General features: G+C 42.2%; 1 protein-coding gene across 2 annotated transcripts in view; it reads right to left on the bottom strand.

Annotated features, from left to right (window-relative positions):
- Positions 1-15911, bottom strand: part of PPFIBP2 (PTPRF interacting protein, binding protein 2 (liprin beta 2)) — a 144184-nt gene that overhangs the window by 96746 nt on the left and 31527 nt on the right. For both annotated transcript variants that reach the window (XM_011954355.1, XM_011954354.1), the window contains exon 2: positions 11447-11546. In XM_011954355.1, the coding sequence (XP_011809745.1) occupies positions 11447-11510 (64 nt within the window). In that variant the 5' untranslated portion in view covers positions 11511-11546. The remainder of the gene's footprint in view (positions 1-11446; positions 11547-15911) is intronic.

Here is a 15911-nt window from a genome sequence, read left to right as displayed (position 1 = left end):
CAATTTGGCAAGATACAGGAAAAATATTCATGGCTTTTGACCTAGCAAGTCCAATTCTAGAAAGTTAACCTAAGGAAATATAACCAGACATGTAGTCAAAGATTAATATATAAGAATCATCTCAGCAGCATCTTAATTTTCCAAAAGTAGGGGGAAAATCCCCCCAAATTGGTGAATATTTAAATAACTTCTGAAACAAAGAATATGATTCATATAGCTATATAAAAAACAATTATCTAAAGATTCAATAACATGGGGAAATACTTGCCTTATTCGGTAAAAAAATTTTAAATATATGTATATGGTGTATATATACAGAAAAATACACAAATGTTGACATTATTTTCATTACTTTTATAACATTTGTTTTAAACTTTAAATTTATTGAATATAAGTGAGACATTCAAGTTTGACATTTAGTTTGCACAGGGACTGTAGGTTCTCTTGTTCTCTGAAAGTCCCCACAGGATGCTAGACAATATGGAAGAATTCAGGCCTTTATTTGGTCAGGAAATCAAGTGAGTAAACCCAGACAGGTTTCTTCCTTGTGCTGTTGATTAGCTTTCCCTCTCTCCATAATTGCATTAGTGAAAGGGGGGAAAACCTGGTAGTATTTTCACAGAACAATCATTTCAGAAAATCCCAGAGCAGCAGGCTTCTTGGTAAGCTAGCCATGTACTGCTTAACGGGGAGCCTTCTGGAAACAGGACAGACTCAACTGCCAGGAGTCCCCTTACCCACAATGAACAAACAGAAAAGCTGAAAAAGATAATACCCTTATTTTATTTTTATTTTTTAAATGTGGAGCCAAGCTTGAAAGACAGTAAAAACCTTGGGTACCAGAAACAGAGTGAACTCAACAGTGAAATTAATTCAAGCTGACTCTATAGTAGCCCGGGGCAAAATACCCAGCTATAGGGAGCCCCGAGGTTGGGGCTTGAGATTTTAATGTCTCCAGTGAAAGCAGTAAGTTGAAAGTGAGACCCCTATAGAAAGAAAGTACCCCGAAGTATTGCCTATTTCATAAAGTGGTCTGAAAAATTTCACCCAACGGCAGGGAAGCTTGCAGTATGCTAAGGGGCCCCCTACGTGTTTATAATACCGCATATATACACCCTCACCCCCAGTGAGACATCAAACCTACAGTCCTCTGCATACTACTGGTATAGTGCCAAATTTCTACTATGAAACCCCAAACCAGAAATCAGCATACATGCACACAAAATGGTCCAGAATAGTGCAACACCTAAAGCCCAGCATTAGCAAATGCAAAATCTCCCAGGAGGCTCATTTCCACACTCCACACACATTCCCTGCAATTATCCCCTGTAAAAAAAATTACAACCACAGTGGGAAACAAATCAAAATAGAACAAAAACAATAAATAAAGAAAATGTGTACCCTAAAACCTGGGATTAACAGGACAATTTAGAAGGCACAATAAACCACTAATACTGGATATGCCTAAATATAAGGCAAGATTTACCCCCCAAATTTCTCAGAAAAGGGTAATTCAACTTACAGTCAAGCCTAAAGTTTCTCTTTGGGGCATTCTATTTCATTTTGAGCAACAAAGTATTCAGAGTAGCACAAATGTTTTCAACTTTCAATGCTCACTGAAGTCACCTGAGCAGTTTTACAAACTACAGATGCCTGGGCCCTCCTCCAGGGATTCTAATTTAATTGGTCTGAGGTGTGACCTGGGGTAATAAAAAGTTTTCCAGGTGACACTAAAATGATGCTTAAGCTGAAACCATGGCACTAGCAGATCACCTCAATCAAGTCTAACTTTGATGGTTATAGAGGTCACCCGAGAATTTTTATTTTAAGGAAGAAAACCAAAATTTAATGAAGATGTAGTAATTATTTTTGAGGATAAGACCACATACAATGCAAGTGTTATAGGATTTCATTGAAAGCCTGTTCTTTTCTTTTTTCTTTATTTTTTTTTGAGACAGAGTCTCTCTCTGTCACCCAGGCTGGAGTGCAGTGGCACGATCTCAGCTCACTGCAACCTCCACCTCCCAGTGATTCTCCTGCCTCAGCGTCCTGAGTAGCTGGGACTACAGGCACGCACCGCCACACCTGGCTAATTTTTGTATTTAGTAGAGACGGGGTTTTGCCATATTGCCCAGGGTGGTCTCGAACTCCTGAGCTTGTGATCTGCCTGCCTCCGCCTCCCAAAGTGCTGGGATAAAGGCGTGAGCCACCACACCCGGCTGAAAGCCTTTTAATGATTGCTTTTGAAAGCACATAGGTATGTATGTGGTAGTGACTGGGGTTGTTCAGGTATTTTGTTCTCCTCTGCTTGCATTCTTAGTAGGCTTACAGTTCTGTCCCTTGAAGTCACTCATGGTCACATAACTTCCTTTGGCCAATAAACAGAAACTATGTGTATCACTGGGAGAAAGTCTAAGAGCCAGTACACAATTCCCCATATCTCTTCCACCTTCCCTGACTCCTGGCAATAGTGGAGACTCAATCAGCCTGTGTTCAAGTGAAGATGATAAGGACCAGAGCCCTCAGCAGATCTCAGAGAACTTGCAATGTGCACAAGAAGTAAACCTTTGTGTTTCAAACTACTGACATTTCAGTAGTTTCTCACTGCAACATAACTTAGCTTATCTTCATTCATGCAAAATATATATGTTGTACAATTAAGACATATAAACAAGATAAACTTTTAAAATCTAATCTTTTACTATGTAAATGGAGTTCTTTGGCATGAGATGAAATAGCTGATGACAGCATCATATATGAATTTTTAAAATGTTGTATTTAAAACAACTTCCAAGTAAGGATGTTGTGTTCTAAAACCTTGCCACTTAAAAGTGGGGTCCACATGAGTAGCAATAGCAAAACCTGAGAGTTCATTAGAAATACAGAGTCTCAGATCCCATCCCAGACCTAAAAATAGGAATCTGCATCCCCAAATGCTCTAAACTGCTCTAGAATGCTAGGATTATTCAAAAAGAGCTCTTATAATGATAGAAACAAAGATAAGTATAAAAAGCTCGAGGGCCGGGTGCGGTGGCTCAAGCCTGTAATCCCAGCACTTTGGGAGGCCGAGACGGGCGGATCACGAGGTCAGGAGATCGAGACCACCCTGGCTAACACGGTGAAATCCCGTCTCTACTAAAAACAACACAAAAGACTAGCAGGGCGAGGTGGCGGGCGCCTGTAGTCCCAGCTACTCGGGAGGCTGAGGCAGGAGAATGGCGTAAACCCGGGAGGCGGAACTTATAGTGAGCTGAGATCCGGCCACTGCACTCCAGCCTGGGCCACAGAGCGAGACTACATCTCAAAAAAAAAAAAAAAAAAAAAAAGCTCAAATAAAATTATTTCATCAGATGTGGCAGTGACAGGAATGGTGGCGGGCACCTGTAATCCCAGTTACTCAGGAGGCTGAGAATTGCTTGAACCTAGGAGGTGGAGGTTTCAGTGAGCCAAGATTACGCCACTGTACTCCAGCCTGGGCAACAGAGCAAGACTCTGTCTCAAAAAAAAGAAAAAACCAAGTGCCAATGAGACAAGAAGTTCATAAATTAACATATCATTTTGAATTACTGAAAGCCTTTTAATTAGTGCTTAAACATATAACTAAATCAATACATGAATATTATGAGTAAATATTTTGTCTATTTGGGAATATTTGGGCATATTTCATATGTTTTATGTAATTAAAGGAGAAAAGGAAGAAATAAAAACCTTAAAGAAAATGAAAGCATGATTTTAAAAAATAGGAAAATTTGAAAAAAAAATACAAACCAAAATAAAGAACGCAGCGAAACAAATTAAAAATTAAATGAACAGGTTAAATGGCAGATGAGAGAATTATTGGAGAGGAAGATAGACCTGAAGAATGCTGCATACAGAGACACAAGTGAAAAATACAAAAGAGGAGTAGCAAGCATGGAATTAAAAAAGAATGACAAGGTCCAACACAATTCTTCAGGAATTCCAGAATAATACAGAGGATGAAGCAGAGGCGACAAATAAAATGGCTATGAATTTTTCAGAATGGAAAACTTGAGTCCTCTCAGTTTAAAGACACTCACTGAGTCCCAGGAATAATACATCAAAACAAATCCACCGAAGAAACAACACAGTGAAACTGAAGAATACCAAAGATAAACAGGAAGTTTAAAAACAACCAGAGATAGAAGACGGATACAGATTGCCAGACTTCTCATTAGCAATAAATCCCTGTGACCACAAAATAATACCTATGGATAGTGCCCAACCTACAAGCCTGTATAAGATAAACTATCAGGACATTTTTCAAATGACAACTAATACAATCTATTACTCACAGACTATCAAATTTTAAGGAAGAAAACTATATCATGCAAAAAAAAGCAGCACGATGAAAGAATCAACTATGATTGGAGAGGTTGTTAAAATTGTTAAAACGCTGTCAATTTAAAAAACAGTAATTTGGAGAATATAAATAAAGATACTAGAATACTAAACAAAAATAATGTGGAAGATGGGGCAGTGATGGGAATTTAAGCATTCTAAGAGTCAAGTATTATTTATTTTATTTTTATTTTATCTTTTGAGATGGAGTCTGGCTCTGTGGCCCAGGCTGGACTGCAGTGGTGCGATCTCAGCTCACTGCAAGCTCCGCCTTCTGGGTTCATGCCATTCTCCTGCCTCAGCCTCACCAGTAGCTGGGACTACAGGTGCCCGCCATCACGCCCGGCTAATTTTTCACTGCGTTAGCCAGGATGGTCTCGATTTCCTGACCCCGTGATCCGCCCGCCTCGGCCTCCCAAAGTGCTGGGATTACAGGCGTGAGCCACCGCGCCCAGTTGTCTTATAAAGAAACTTAATCGTAGTTTAAATTTTTTTCCACACAGAAAACACCAGGCCAAATGCTTTTATATGTTAATTCTATCAAACATTAAAGAATAATTCTAATCTAACAAAGTATTTTAGATAAAATATAAAGGCCAACTTGATGCTAACAAAATGGAAAGCCTCAGTAAAATGGACACATTTCTAGAAAAACTTAACTTGCCAAGACTCAATTAAGAAAACCCGTCCACACCATTACAAGAAAAAAATCTTCAAACAAGAATACACGATGCCCACACAGTTTTGCAGCTCAGTTTCTATACCTACAACTATAGCAAATATTTAAGGAACACATAGTTCCAGCCTTATCCACTCTTTCAGAGAATGGAAAACAAGGCACAGTTCCATAAAGGACTGGGAGATGGGGTCTACCAGTGAGGGAAAAATGGAATGAGGGCTGTCAAACAGCCGGTGCCCCAGTAGCAGTTTTGACCTCTTCATACAAAGGGCAGTCTTTAATAGCTGTGCCCCTTAGACACTCCTAAAACCCCCACTCCAACTCTTCTGAACAAAGTCTTAGCAGGGCTCTCCCAACCCTCAATGCGAAACAGCGAGTCTGTTACTGATGACTGCTATATGCTGCTCCACCTCAGAGAAGCCGGGATAAGACCAGTTAAGGACTGTTCAGAGTATGGTCTCAACAGCCTTCAGCACCACAGCTGACTTCATTCACAGGCCAACGTGAAGAATCTTGGTTTTGATCAGAACTTTCTCTGCCCCTGCATAATCTTTTGTTGTTTTCTTTTTACAAACCCAGACGCTAATCAGAGTTGGCAGAATGGCCCCAGCTGACAGGGCAACCTCTTTAACTGTCATAAAACAGACTCCTCTTAACTATTCCTCCTCAATGAGTACTGCTTGTACATAACTGCATGAGTAACCTCCTGCACATCCAAGAGGAATAAGTGGCCCTCTGTGTCCTGACCACGTGGCTCTCTGGTCCCCTGCCAGAAGTGGCCTGACAAAGTAGCCACTGAACCTGTCAGTTCACAAATTAAGCCCTATGCAAAATTAGTGTCTGTGGCAGTTGCTCTGGGCCATCCAGAGGGAGGTAATTAAGCATTATATAGTTCAATTTCAATTGTCAACAGTGTAATTCATTACAGTGTAATTTGCAAGCAGAATCACAGGGACTAATCAGGATGAAGACTAGATCAAAGGTTAACATCCTACTGGAAACTATAATAATGGTCTTTCATATTGGAACCAAGTCATTATTGACACAGGTCCTAGAGTCTTTAACAGCCACCCTTTCCCAACTTTCTGATATAAAATCCTGAGGTCCAAATCTAGTATAGTCCCACTCTAGTATAGTCTAGTCACCTGGGATTCAGCCATTCAGATTTTAAGAATTCAACTTTACAAGGAGTTTCATTTAATAGTCCTGCTTACAAGGCATTTCTTTTTGCATTTACAAGAACCAATTTCTATCTCTCACACCTCCCAAGCGTTGACCACCTGAGATGAAGGCCATCACACCATGGCTCTGGAGAGGCGTAATTACCACTTGCGCATTAGGATGTCCTCTCAGAGTACTCCTGGTCTGATTGTTTACAGGAGTGATAATCATCTTGCACTGTTTGCACTTTTTTAGTTGATGGGGGAGGAGACAGACTTTTTTTTGCACTAAAAGCTTAATTACATAAACATTGATATCACATGCCCAAAGTGCACTCTTTTTAGAAGGAGTTTTGGAAAGTAAACAGTAATCTAGCCTACTGTAATTAATAAGAGGCAATTCCTTGTTATATAGTATATGATTATTAGTGATCACTGAATAAATTACATCCATTTTAGTAGGAATCTGTGTTGTTTTAATGTAAGTGGCTACTATTTGGGAGGTGCAGGAAGCCTATAAAGGTTTTTTCCATTGAAATACATGGTAACTGTGAGAAAACACATTCTTTGGGTACTTGAGGACTTTGATGGAAAAGCAGTTGTGTTTTGGCAGTGGTGGTGGCACTACCTGACATCACGCAATCTGAAATTAATCAGAGAGTATAAATAAAGAGGAAGATTTAAATGTTCACACAAAAATGTCATTTCTGCAGGATCTATGGTATCATGATGTGGTGCCACAGTTTTCCAACTTCTTTAGCTGTGCCACCCTTAAGCAAAGGAACCCTTGTTTGGAAGAAATAACGTAAGAGAGACAAGAACAAAACCACTCTGGCTTAGGGATTGTGATCAAGAAGAGAAAAGTATCCTTCCCTCTGTTAATTCTTTTCTCCTACAGACAGCCCCATGCATCAACATAAAAACCAGCCCAGTAATAAAAGGAGCCCGAAAGAGACTCAGATGGCCCTGGACTCAAATCTTAGCAGTATGATCTTGGGGGGTAAAAATAATTTAATACTAATATCAATAAAACAAATAACTTGGACCAATTCAGCACTTTCTAGGTGCCTTATTTGCATTAATTTAACCCTCACAATAATATGAGACAGGTACTATTATTACCGCTATTTTATCAATAAGTAAATTGAGGCTCAGAAGAATTAAGCAATCTGTCCAAAGATCCCACAGCCAGCACTAAATGGCTGAGCTGGGATTCAAATCCCTACAGTCCAACTCTGTAGTCCACATTAATAACCAAAAAAATTCCTAACCTCTTTGGTCCAATTTGGCTCAGCCATTTTAATGCCATATAAAAATGAGGAAAAGTGTCCTCAACAATCTTGAGAAAAAGTACCCTGAACAAGGCATTCAAAAGAATGATCATTATTTTTATCAAGAATAGCATAGAAAACATGCCCTCCAGATACTCACTAGTAACCTCAATGTTGAATAATGTGTCAAATAGCTCCTGTCAAATATCTATGTGAGCCAGTTACTACTTCAGGGATGGTTCACGGGACATACAAACTACTAGTTTTCCAATAAATAAATAAATAAATAAATAAATAAATAAATAAATTGTTATTCCAAAAAGAATCAGTGAAACAAAGGTGAAAATAGAGAAAATAAATGAAGTTCAGTATGCAGTCAGATAGAGGATGTATACAGAAACCTATATGTATACCTCCTAACCAATGAAAAGGAGATCCTAGTCACAAAAGCAAATAAAATACATCTAGCATATATTAAATGCTTATTAACTAAAATGCCTAAAACCACCAATTAAGGCACTGGAGATACAGTGGCAGAGCCTCTGTCCCTAAGAAACTCACATGCTGGTGCAGGAGGCAGACAATAAAGAGGCAAATATGAATGTGATAGGTCAGGAAATAAGTGCTATAAAGAAGTATAAACAAGATACAAGAACAGAATTATGTGGGAATGCATGATAGACACAGTCAGGGAAGGCCTTCTGATATGGTAACATTTCAGCATAAGCCTAGATCTGGAGGAGGGCATTCCAGGAAAGGGGAGAGCAAGAGCATGGTTAAAGTGAGATAAGCCCTGGGAACACAAAAGGGATGCATAAAGGGCTGCAAAAACCAAGTCATGCCAAGACCTTGCTGGCCATGGTAAGGGTTTTAAACTTTATCCTGAGATGGGAAGCCATTGAGGAATTTTGGAGAGAGAAGTGATATGACTTAATTTACATTTTCAGGTTTACTCTGCAGCTCTGTGGAAAAGAGTCTATAAAGGAGCAAGAACAGACACAGAGAGCAATCAGAAGACTATGTATCAATCTTGCAGACCCTGGACAAATCCAGCAATGGACGCACAAGCCGTATACAGTGAAAACCACAAAACTCAGATGGGTGAAATAAGAGCTTTAATAAATGAGAATGCTACCCTGTCCCCAGAAAAGATTCAACATGATAAAGATTATTTTTAGTCCCTCATTAATCTATCAAGAACTAACATTTTATAGTGCTTACTATGTGCCAGGCACTGTTCTAAGCACCTTACGTGTGTTAACACAGGCAACTCTCTAAGATGGGTACTATTGCTATTCTCATTTCAAATATGAGGAAACTGAGGCACCGACCATGCACGTAACTTGTTGTAGAGCTAGGATTTCAAACAAGTAGTCTGGCTACAGGTATTCCTCCCTACCAATCTGCAAAGAACCAATTTGCAAAGAATGCCTTCTCTCTATAAAACTCTCACGCCTGCTCCAGACAGAGAAGCCCAGGAGTCCTTCTAGATGGAACTTTCCAAGATGGAGGACTAAGGAATGGAAGGACAGAGCAGTTTGTACTGGAAGATCAGAAGAATAGGTCTCCTGGGTTTCACACAACCCACACTTAGGGACCCTCTCTCCACACACATCCCAGATTCTCAGTTGCAGATCCTGGGTCAAGGCAAGGCCTTAAGGATCCAGCCACATAATGTCTCTCAGAGACAAAATGAATTTTGCCAGAGGCGCTGTCATTTCAGGAATGCCTGTATGGAGAAATCAGGAAGCAGAAAGAGGTACTGACCCCATACAAGGCTACTTTTCTTTAGAAGTCTGATTCATCGCTCAAAAATTCAATATTGTGAAAGTGTCAGTTCTTCCCAACATGATCTAAGTTAAATGCAATCGCAATCAAAATCCCAGAAAGGTACTTTGTGATAAAAAAAAAAACTGACTCTAAATTTCATATGAAGAGGCAAAAGGTAGCCAACACAACACTGAAGAATAAAGTTGGAGGACTGATAGTACCCAACTTCAAGACTTACTATAAAGCTACAGTAATCAACACAGTGTGGTACTGGTGAAAGAAAAAATAAATAAATCCATGAAACAGAATAGAGAGCTCAAAAATAGACCTGAATATGCATCACAAAAATATAATCAAATGGCCTTTGACAAAGCAGCAAAGATAATACATAGAGAAAAGACAGTATTTTCATCCCTCCCTGACAACCATGGAAGAGGTCTGACAGGGGCTCGCTCAGTCTCCCTTTTGCTCTTTGGCTGAAGGCTCTGAAGTGCTGACTGCCTCAGGCATTTTCAGGCAATGATCCTGTGGCTCTTATCCCAATGCACATAAGCTCCCAAGGAGCTCGCAGGTCAGTATCTCTAAAAGGATTGCTAGGAAATCCACTTTCTTGACTCTTTCTCCTCAGTAAGGCATCAGAGACCCTAATCTAGAACATGACATCTGTATTGGCCAGGGTTCTCTAGAGGGACAGAACTAATAAGAGATATGTATACATAAAGGGGAGTTTATTAAGTAGTATTAACCCATACAATCACAAGATCCCACAATAGGCCATCTGCAAACTGAGGAGCAAGGAAGCCAGTCACAGTCCTAAAGCCAAAGAACTTGAAGTCTGGTGTTCAGGGACAGGAAGCATCCAGCACAGGAGAAAGATGTAGGCTGGGAGGCTAAGCTAGTCTAGACTTTTCATGTTTTTCTGCCTGCTTTATATTAGCTAGCAGCTTATTAGATGGTGCCTACCCAGATTAAGGGTGGGTCTGCCTTCCCCAGCCCACTGACTCAAATGTTAATCTCCTTTGGCAGTACTCTCACAGATGCACCCAGTATCAATACTTTGCATCCTTCAATCCAATCAAGTTGACACTCAGTATTAAACATCACGACATCCCAGTCTATGGAGCCTCTGAAAAGCAGGACATTAGTCATGGCTTCTCAAGGGCTCTCTATCCACTGAGAAATTGAGAAGCAGACAGATGATAGCTAGAATACATCACAGTACCAACAATAACCTGAAGAAGCTGCAAGACACAGGCACACTCTCCCACCTCAGGCTCAAATACCAAGAGCCCTCTGTAAGTCAAGTGAAATCCTCCAATGGGAAGGAAAAGCAAATGCCTGAGAAGCGGCAGTGTCAGGTACTCTGTGTACTTCCTGGGGTCTAGCCACACTTGGCCCAATACCTTCCTCCATGCTCTCTTCCAGCCACAGCTCAAACAATGAAGAGCAAAGTCCCAAAGAAACACATCCAATCTACCAATGAGGCTACTGAAGTGTACCAGGTAACGTCAGAAGACTTGGGACCTTCTGGAAAGATTTCCAACAAAAGGTTTGGTCTAATCAATACGGGCTTCTGGTTGCTCCCGTAAAGAAAGGAATCAGCTGGAACAGCTAATTGATAGTCCTTTCAAATTAACCACAGCTTTGCTAGATCTTTTCTTAAAAAAAAAAAAGTCCCCTACTGGCTAATGCAAATATTAAAACCAAACAGTTGAGATGGATAAAAAACAATATGGCATAAAGAACATTTGAATCACTAATTGAATCAAAACAAAACTGCCTCCTATCTCTGAAACACACTAGAGACCATCTGAGGAAGCTGACACTTGCATTAGGTGGCAGAGTCTGCTAGATTTCAAGTTTCAGATCAGCTGTAATAAGCCATGAAAAGCCCTGAAAATGTTACATTAGAATCAGTCTCACTGAACCCAAACTGCCTCGCAGCCAGAATCCAAACTGAGACGGTAGATGGTAAGTACATCCACACTGTCTCAGCAGAGACCAGAACGATCACACCAGACATCAGAAAGTGGTATAAGTTCGTATCCAAGAAAAAAAGAGAGTTGATATACACAATAACACTATTGAAAAATAAATATAACAAGGGACTTTTCTCTATGCCAAAAAAAAAAAAAAAGTAAAAGGAGAGAAGCAGTTTCTGGAATGTGGAGGATGAGACCGCGGTTGCTGGGGTTCCCTGGGCATACCTGCAATGATCCCGTCCATTTGCTCCAGGGCAGCTTCCAGCACATGACTAGCATCAGAAGCCATGACTCCTTTTGCCTGCCTAGTCTCCTCCTCTTCTTACTGAAAATTCAAATACAGAACAAAAGAAAAATTACAGAGAGTTCCACGTTACGCACACAAGATCACAAAAACCTTTCATTCCATCATCACACAATGTGTTTTCATAAGAATCATAATAGCTGACATGTAGTTTCTGCATCTCCACAGCCTTTCCCCTCCTGTCATGAGTGCTTTTTTCATGAGTCTTTAGCACACAATCCCATTCACTTCTGTAATGAAAAACCACCAGGGCTCTCCAGAGTCACCTGTGGTAGCAAGACGGCAATTGTTAACACCTCACCAGGTGTAACAATTGGAGTCCCAGGTTCCAGAAGCTCCAACCCCACTGTTTCACTGACTCTCCTATGCCACTCCACTAAGTGGTGTAGGACAGCAGCGTACCTAACAGGGACACTGCCAGGGCCAGGGCGTACAAGGCAATGCAGTGCAAAGGCAGGGCCTGGGACAGTCCCTGCAGGGATTTAACTGTCTTATATCTGCATTTGCCCTAGGCCTGCAGTGCTTTCCTTGGGCGGGTGTCAGGTTGCGAGGGCTCAAATGCCACTTCCACTCCTTCAATTGGGAAAGGGTGCACTGCCTAGGAAGGCTACAGGCCACGAGGATGTAGAGAGAGCACTGTCCCAGGAGCACTGTAACTGACCATCTTAGATCCACTCTACCCAGCACCATTCGAGGTTCAGAATCCCATCTTTTCAGGGCAGATGAACACCTCCAAGGATACACAGTCCAGTCACTCCCATAATGCTGTATCCCCTAGCTATAGCAAAGGGGAACTGCTCAGTGCCTCTCCCCTGTCCCTTGGGCAATTGCGTCCATCTCTAGACAACTCTACCTCAAGGAAGGTCTTTAGTTTAAACTCTCTTCCTGCAGCCTCCTCTCATTTTTCTTGTTCCCTACCCTCTCCCTGGGTAGCAGGGAGGGATTTACAATACCACTTGTAATCTCAAGAGAATTAGCTCACGTCTGTAAACTGGAGGAGTTGCTGTTTGCTCATTCAGCAAATCTACACATGTGCCTAATGGCCATACACGCTATGGAGAACAGAGGCACTGTTCCCACACTCAAGCATGGTACAGCACAGGAAACAGGTGGTTCTGAAGCTCTTTGCCAGTTTTTCCAGTGAAATGGGACATTTAGAGTGAAGACAGGAAAATGGGCACCACCCAGGAGTGGCTTTGGAGATGGTGTGGATAAGCGTATCAAGACCAAGGAACCACACTTGACTGCACCAGGAAGTAATAGTTAAAATTCACAGGCTCCAAAGTCAGATAGTTTGAGTTCAGACCCAGCTCTGCTATGTACTATGTGATCTCTGAGCCTCAGTTTCTTCATCCGTAAAATGGGGATAACAGCATCTAATCCATAGACGTCATGATTAAAATTACGCAGAGAGCACTAAGCATATTCCTTTGCACAAAGTGTTCAATATGTTAGCTGTTTTTTTCGTTTGTTTGTTTGTTTGTTTTAAGCGAGGATATAACATCAGGACATATTTTTGTCAGCTCAGAGGAAACTTTAAACAAAAATAGGTAGGTGCAGAGGGGGAGAACCAGATAAACTCAGGAGGCTGGTTTGTTTGGAGGTGGCAGGCATGGGGAAGGAAGATAAGCAACCATGCTTGTGAAGGGGGAGAGGGCAGGGATTTACAGGTGCTAAGGCCAAGGAAGGTTCAGAAGCAGGCATTCAGCCTCGGGGGTCAAGAACCACTGCACAGTTAGCTTAGAGGGAATGAGAATGGGAGCTCTCAGGGGTGTCGGGGAACTTCAGTGCACCTCAGGGCCCTGGCAGGAGCCAGAAAAGCCTGCAACAAGGAACAGAGCTGCTCCGAGGTGAGATGAGCAGCCCAGGCTGCTACAGAGTGAGCACGGTATGGAAATCCTGGGGCCTGAATGGAGGCCAGCTTCGGACAGGATAAAAGAAGAGGTAGCAGGGAAAAGGGGGGAAGCAGAAGGAGGGAAACAATCTGCAGACTGTCACCTGTTCAGCATAAGGGATATTAAAAGTTTGAAATAATCCCTCCAAATCCTTCCCACTGCTCTTTCAATAAGGGGAAACTTCCAAACTCCTTACTGTGGCCTATGAAGCAGGTCTCAGGATCAGGCCAGGCCATGCTCACATCTCTCCCCTCATGGCTCCTCATGCTTCAGCAGCACTGGTCTCCTGTCTGCTCCCAAGTCCTCCAAGACCTTCCCTCATCTGCAATACACCTGCCATCCCCCTACCCTGAGCTCACTTCCTGGTTCTCTGCACAGCTGATTTATTCTCATCCTTCAGGTCTCAGATCCAAAGTATCAGAGAGTTCTTCCCCATACCACCCTCCCCAGCACCATGTAAAGCAGCCCCTTCAAGGCACAACAAATCCACAGTATCTTGTTCTATGTATTTGTTTCCTTGCTAACTGGCCACCTTCTCACAGAGGCAGAGGGACCCTGTCTGCCTTTACTCCTAGGTTCCCACTGTCTAGCAGATAGATACTTATGAATAAATGGATAGATCCATGCAGCCAGCATTGTGCTAGAGCCTAGAAGGATATTGATAAATCAGACCTAGTCTCTGACCCCCATGAACCACACAATCTAGTGAAGGAGATGGAAGTATGAACAAATAATTATGACACAGTGCAAGGTGTATTGATAGAGGCAGGTGTGCAACTTCCCTGGGTCTTGAAGGATGATAGAAGCTTTCTCAGAAGGTGAGGAGGAGAATGCTGTTCCAGGCAGAGAATGTGGTACACATGAAAGCCAGGGAAGCATGCACAGGCAGGATGTAGTTGGCAAAGGCCAAAGTGGTTGATGAGATTATGCAGCAGCACCCAGCTGCTCGAGATGAGTCAAAGCCTTCCATGGAATTCACATATGCAGTACAAGGGCAATGCATGAGAGGAGCCTGGGAATCACACCCACCACATCCGGGGACTGGATGCCAGTGCCTAACAAATCAAGTGGCTTCAGATGTAAACATGACAGAGTGTCAAACCCAGAGGGCCCAGGCTATGTGCCCCTGCAACAGAAGGGCCATAAAACAAGACCCATGGGCCCTCTGCCCAGTGATGAGTTTGCACTTGGCAAACAGCAAGCTGGGTGGACCCGTGGGAGCTGGCCTGAAGTGAAACATGATTCAAGGTGTATCCTATTCACAATGCATGACTAGCATCAGAAGCCATGACTCCTTTTGCCAGCCTATTTTCCTCTTCCTGAAAATTCAAATACAGAACAAGGAAACATTACAGAGAGTTCCACATATGCATACAAGACCACAAAACTGCTTAAATCCATTATCATACAATGTACTTTCATAAGAATCCTAGGAGCCCATGTGTAGTTTCTGACAACACAGAAGCAACCAAATGGAAGAGATGCACAGGGCAAGGGACTGGGTGGGGTGGGGAATGCATGGAGCTTCCATAGCCTCTCCAGGGCTGCTACCCAGCAGCACTTCCAGGGGTTCACCAACCCGGAAGTTCTCCAAACCCCTTCCTTCACTTAGGGTTTCTTATAGACATGATTAATCCAATCAGTCCTTGGTGATCGAACTCAAGCTCCAGCCCCACTCTCCTCCCTGAGGTAGGAGTCAGGAGGATGGGGAGTGGAGCTGAAAGTTCTAACCCTCTAGTCACAAGGTTGGTTTCTCTGGTAACCAGCCCATCCTGCAGGAGTCATCTCATTAGCATAAAGTTGAGTAAGGTTGAAAGGGGCTTATTATGAATAACAAAAGTTGCCCCTTTTCTGTGCTAGGAAACTGGAAGGAGACCAACTATATATTTTTTTTATTATAGTAGTCCCCGCTTATCCTTGGGGGATACATTCCAAGACCCCCAGTGAAAGCCTGAAACAGTGGATGGTACCAAGCCCTATATATAGAATACAATGTTTCCTGTACATACAGACCTATGATGAACTTTAATTTACAAATTAGGCATGGCACAGTAAGAGATTAACAATAATTAAAATAGAACAATTATAATAATACACTGTAGAAACATTATGCGAATGTGTCTTTTTTATTTTGTTTTTGTTTTTTTTGAGACAGGGTCTCACTCTGTCACCCAGGCTAGAGTGCAGTGGCACGATCTCGGCTCACTGCAACCTCCACCTTCCAGGCTCAAGTAATTCTCGTGCCTCATCCTCCTAAGTAGCTGGGATTATAGGTGTGCACCACCACACCCAGCTAATTTTTGTATTTTGGGTAGAAGACAGGATTTCACCATGTTGGTCAGGCTGATCTCGAACTCCTGGCCTCAAGTGATGCCCCCACCTCGGCCTCCCAAAGTGCTGGGATTATAGGCGTGAGCCACCATGCCCGGCCCTGCCTCTTTCAAAATACCTTTCTGGATGGTACCTTGGGTAACCAAACCCCGGGAAAGCA

This window comes from Colobus angolensis, unplaced genomic scaffold (genome assembly GCF_000951035.1).
Source record: "Colobus angolensis palliatus isolate OR3802 unplaced genomic scaffold, Cang.pa_1.0 Scaffold381, whole genome shotgun sequence".
In the NCBI taxonomy this organism is placed as follows: Eukaryota; Metazoa; Chordata; class Mammalia; order Primates; family Cercopithecidae; genus Colobus; species Colobus angolensis.
This window is presented reverse-complemented; position numbering and strand designations above follow the sequence as displayed.